The sequence below is a fragment of the Plectropomus leopardus genome, unplaced genomic scaffold, assembly GCF_008729295.1.
Source record: "Plectropomus leopardus isolate mb unplaced genomic scaffold, YSFRI_Pleo_2.0 unplaced_scaffold881, whole genome shotgun sequence".
NCBI classification, from domain to species: Eukaryota; Metazoa; Chordata; class Actinopteri; order Perciformes; family Serranidae; genus Plectropomus; species Plectropomus leopardus.
Genome location: NW_024697126.1, coordinates 1 through 3,758, shown reverse-complemented (window position 1 = coordinate 3,758; position 3,758 = coordinate 1). Strand labels below are relative to the sequence as shown.

General features: G+C 46.9%; 1 protein-coding gene across 1 annotated transcript; it reads left to right on the top strand.

Annotated features, from left to right (window-relative positions):
* The first annotated feature begins 215 nt into the window (after positions 1 to 215).
* Positions 216 to 1,624, top strand: s1pr1 (sphingosine-1-phosphate receptor 1). Its single transcript, XM_042483250.1, has one exon. The coding sequence runs from the start codon at positions 365 to 367 to the stop codon at positions 1,484 to 1,486; it is 1,122 nt and encodes a 373-aa protein (XP_042339184.1). The 5' UTR covers positions 216 to 364; the 3' UTR covers positions 1,487 to 1,624.
* The last annotated feature ends 2,134 nt before the right edge of the window (positions 1,625 to 3,758 follow it).

The following is a 3,758-nucleotide window of genomic DNA, read 5'->3' as shown; positions in this document are numbered from 1 at the left end:
AGTCAAACAGGAAGTTAATATAGTGAAACCTTCAGAATAAGAGCTGGAGACTGAAGGATGTGAGTTCAGACGTGAAGCCTTTTATTTTCTGAATAAAGAGTCTTTTAGAAAAAAAGCCTCAGTCATGTGAAAATGCTGCTGCAGAAAATTCAAATGTGACGAATGGTGTGGGGGCTAAAGGGTTAATGTGGTTGTTTGGAGGGTGTCATTGACATGCAGTTGTCCCCGGTGTCCCCCTGCAGGACCATGTCCCCGTCCAGCAGCAGCTGTGTCTCTGCTCGTCTTCAGGCTCACTTCCTGACATGAAGGACTGAAGTTTGAGGACACAGCGCCCCCCGCTGGACCCCCACCGCCGCCGCAGGCCATGGCCGAGCCCAGCTACTCCGACCTGATCGCCAAACACTACAACTACACGGGCAAGTTCCGCAAGACGCAGCAGGACTCGGGCCTGAAGGCCGACTCGGTGGTCTTCATCATCGTGTGCTGCTTCATCATCCTAGAGAACGTCCTCGTGCTCGCCACCATCTGGAGGACCAAGAAGTTCCACAAGCCCATGTACTACTTCATAGGGAACCTGGCGCTGTCCGACCTGCTGGCCGGCGTCGTCTACACCGCCAACATCCTGCTGTCGGGCGCCAACACCTACAAGCTGACGCCCACGCAGTGGTTCTTCAGGGAGGGCAGCATGTTCGTGGCGCTGGCGGCGTCCGTCTTCAGCCTGCTCGCCATCGCCATCGAGCGCCACCTCACCATGCTGAAGATGAAGCTGCACAACAACGGCAACACGTGCCGCGTCTTCCTGCTCATCAGCACGGTGTGGATGATCGCGGCGGTGCTGGGCGGCCTGCCCGTGATGGGCTGGAACTGCATCGCCGCTATGACGAGCTGCTCCACCGTGCTGCCGCTCTACCACAAGACCTACATCCTGTTCTGCACCACCGTCTTCAGCATCATCCTCATGGCCATCGTGGCGCTCTACGCACGCATCTACACACTGGTACGCACGCGCAGCCGCAAGCTTGTCTTCCGCAAGGTGACCAACGGCCGCGGTGGCGCCGGCGCCAACATCAAGAGCTCAGAGAAGTCGATGGCGCTGCTGAAGACTGTCATCATCGTGCTGAGCTGCTTCATCGCCTGCTGGGCACCGCTCTTCGTCCTTCTGCTGTTGGACGCCGCCTGCGAGACGCTCAGCTGCCCGATCCTCTACAAGGCCGAGTGGTTCCTGGCGCTCGCCGTGCTCAACTCCGCCATGAACCCGCTCATCTACACGCTGACCAGCAACGAGATGCGCCGCGCCTTCCTCAAGACGCTGCTGTGCTGCACCGCCTGCGTCCGGCCCCACGCCAAGTTCACGGGGCCCATCATGGGGGCCGAGTTCAGCCGCAGCAAGTCGGATAACTCCTCCCACCCCAACAAGGAGGAGGCCGAGTACTCGCCACGGGAGACGACGGCGGTGTCCTCGGGACACGTCACTTCCTCGTCCTAAACGAGTCTTAACAAGTCATATGTAGAGTTTGTGTTTGTACGTGAAACGTGTGTGAACGGCGCCAGGTGGTGTCTTCACAGACCAATCACAACCCTCAGCACTTCCAGAGACTCAAAGACTGGACCCATGACCCCCCCCCCCCCCCCGGGACACTCTGTTAGAACGAGTCATCAGCTCACCTGCAGGAGCCGGCCGCCAATCGATATCAGTGATTGGCGGCCGGCAGCTCGTTAGAACATCTCGTTGATTTTATACTAAGAAGACTAGAACCTGTAGAACTTAAAAACACTCGGAGAGACACTCGGTCTGTCCCTGAACATGTTTCACGTGTCAGAAATCACACGGGAGTCAGAGTTCAAGCTGTTTCTCACCCGCTGTCTTAATCTGACTGTCACACGCATCACGCCACGAGTTAAAACGCCACGAGTTAAAATCAACAAACACCACAAGTTCAGATGCTGCAAATTAAAGCATGAGTTAAAATGGCATGGGTTCAATCGCCACGAGTTAAAACCCAACGAGTTAAAACGCCTCGAGTTAAAACCCAACGAGTTAAAACGCCTCGAGTTAAAATGCCCGTGTTGAAATCTTCTGAAGACTCAGAGAAACAGGTGAACTCTGACTGGATGTGCTTTTGATTTTTTGTAAATAATTAACGGTATAAAAGTAGGAACTGTTGGTCAGAATGTGTTTTCTACTTCCTGTCTGTGTCATTGATGTTGTTGTCGTCATAGTAACGTCAGTTTAGTCGCATTAATTTATATTTGAAAAAACATCAATTTGTCTGTCACCTAAATGAAAGAAGTTCTGGTCAGGTACTGATGTATGGAGGCTCATTTCTGCCAAGAAAAAATATCAAACTAAATTTAGAAATATTAAAATTATAGAATTTTTAAAATGATTAAATCAAATTTTTTAAAAAATTCACAATTATGATGCAGAATTTATTCCTGATGTAAAAAAATATAGTTACAAAAAATAATTTCACCATGAGATCCATTAAGTATTTGTTTTGGAGCTTTTGATCACATCACATGGTCTTCATCAGAAGATTTCCAGTTCAACAAAAGTTTTAGGTCCAACTGGAAATAAAGAAATTGGAAATTGAATTTATTTTTGGGAGACTCTGTGTGTGTGGACGCACACGTTGACATGATTTATAATTTGTACATTTGGTTTATTTAGAACTGTCAGTGGTTCTTTTTTAACATTTATTGACAAAGTAACTCTGTATGAATAAAATATTTTTAAAATAAAACATAAAAACACACACAAAAAATAAAATATTTTCTTGACATTTTTTGAAAATGTAGAATTGTATGATACCTGGACAAACTTCTGCTGAGGAGGATCATGTGACGTGACAGAAAGCTGCAGCTTTAAAAACTGTAAAATACAAAGTCGGCAGCAACAGGTCTCCGTACGGATCAGACTCTGTTACCATGGTGACCATTGTCCATCAGGAGCTGATCGATTAATCATTAACTCCTGAGTGTCCGTGTGTGTGTGTGTGTGTGTGTGTGTGTGTGTGTGTGTGTGTGTGTGTGTGTGCCTGAGTGTGTGTGCACTGTTTAACTCCTGTCTGTTGATTAGAGTTTAATAAAGACAGAAATAGAAACACGGTTTGTTCGCGAGGATTTTATATCGAAATCACTTTCATCTAAATTAAACGGTAACTTCAGAAATGCAGCGTCATTCTCGAAAAGGATCCGCGCTTTAAAGGAAAAAACGCCGGGATGGAAAATTCAATAGCTTCCGGACGCTGGTTCCCAACCTGAGGCTCATGACCCCAGCAAGGGTCACCAAAGCTTCACAGAGGGGTTGCCAGGTGGGCCTCGTTTTAGGGGTGTGAGAAAAAAATAATTTGGCTTTTATTTCAGCACAACGAGGTGAAATAGTTATTTTTTTAACCCTTTAGGGCCCGCTTTAATATCACATGCACTCGTATCTCTCTGCACAAAATGTGCTTTTCAAAATTGTACTCAAAATATAAAAATATTATACATTATTTTCTACTTTCACTGAGTTAATTCTTTCAACCAACATCAGTCCTAATTATGAATATCAAATATTCATTAATTTTCAGAATTTTTACCCTTTAAATGCCAGGATTTTTGTCATGATGCCACTACGATTTACATGTTAAACACAAAAAACTGAATGATGTCCTCCGTGCTCAGTGTGTGAGTGTAGCTGCTGACAGTCTGGGATATGTCAGTGTGTGAGTGTAGCTGCTGACAGTCTGGGATATGTCAGTGTGTGAGTGTAGCTG

Bases quoted from the DNA above. Each gene is read 5' to 3' on its own strand.
- s1pr1 (XM_042483250.1), top strand. From the start codon at position 365: ATGGCCGAGCCCAGCTACTCCGACCTGATCGCCAAACACTACAACTAC.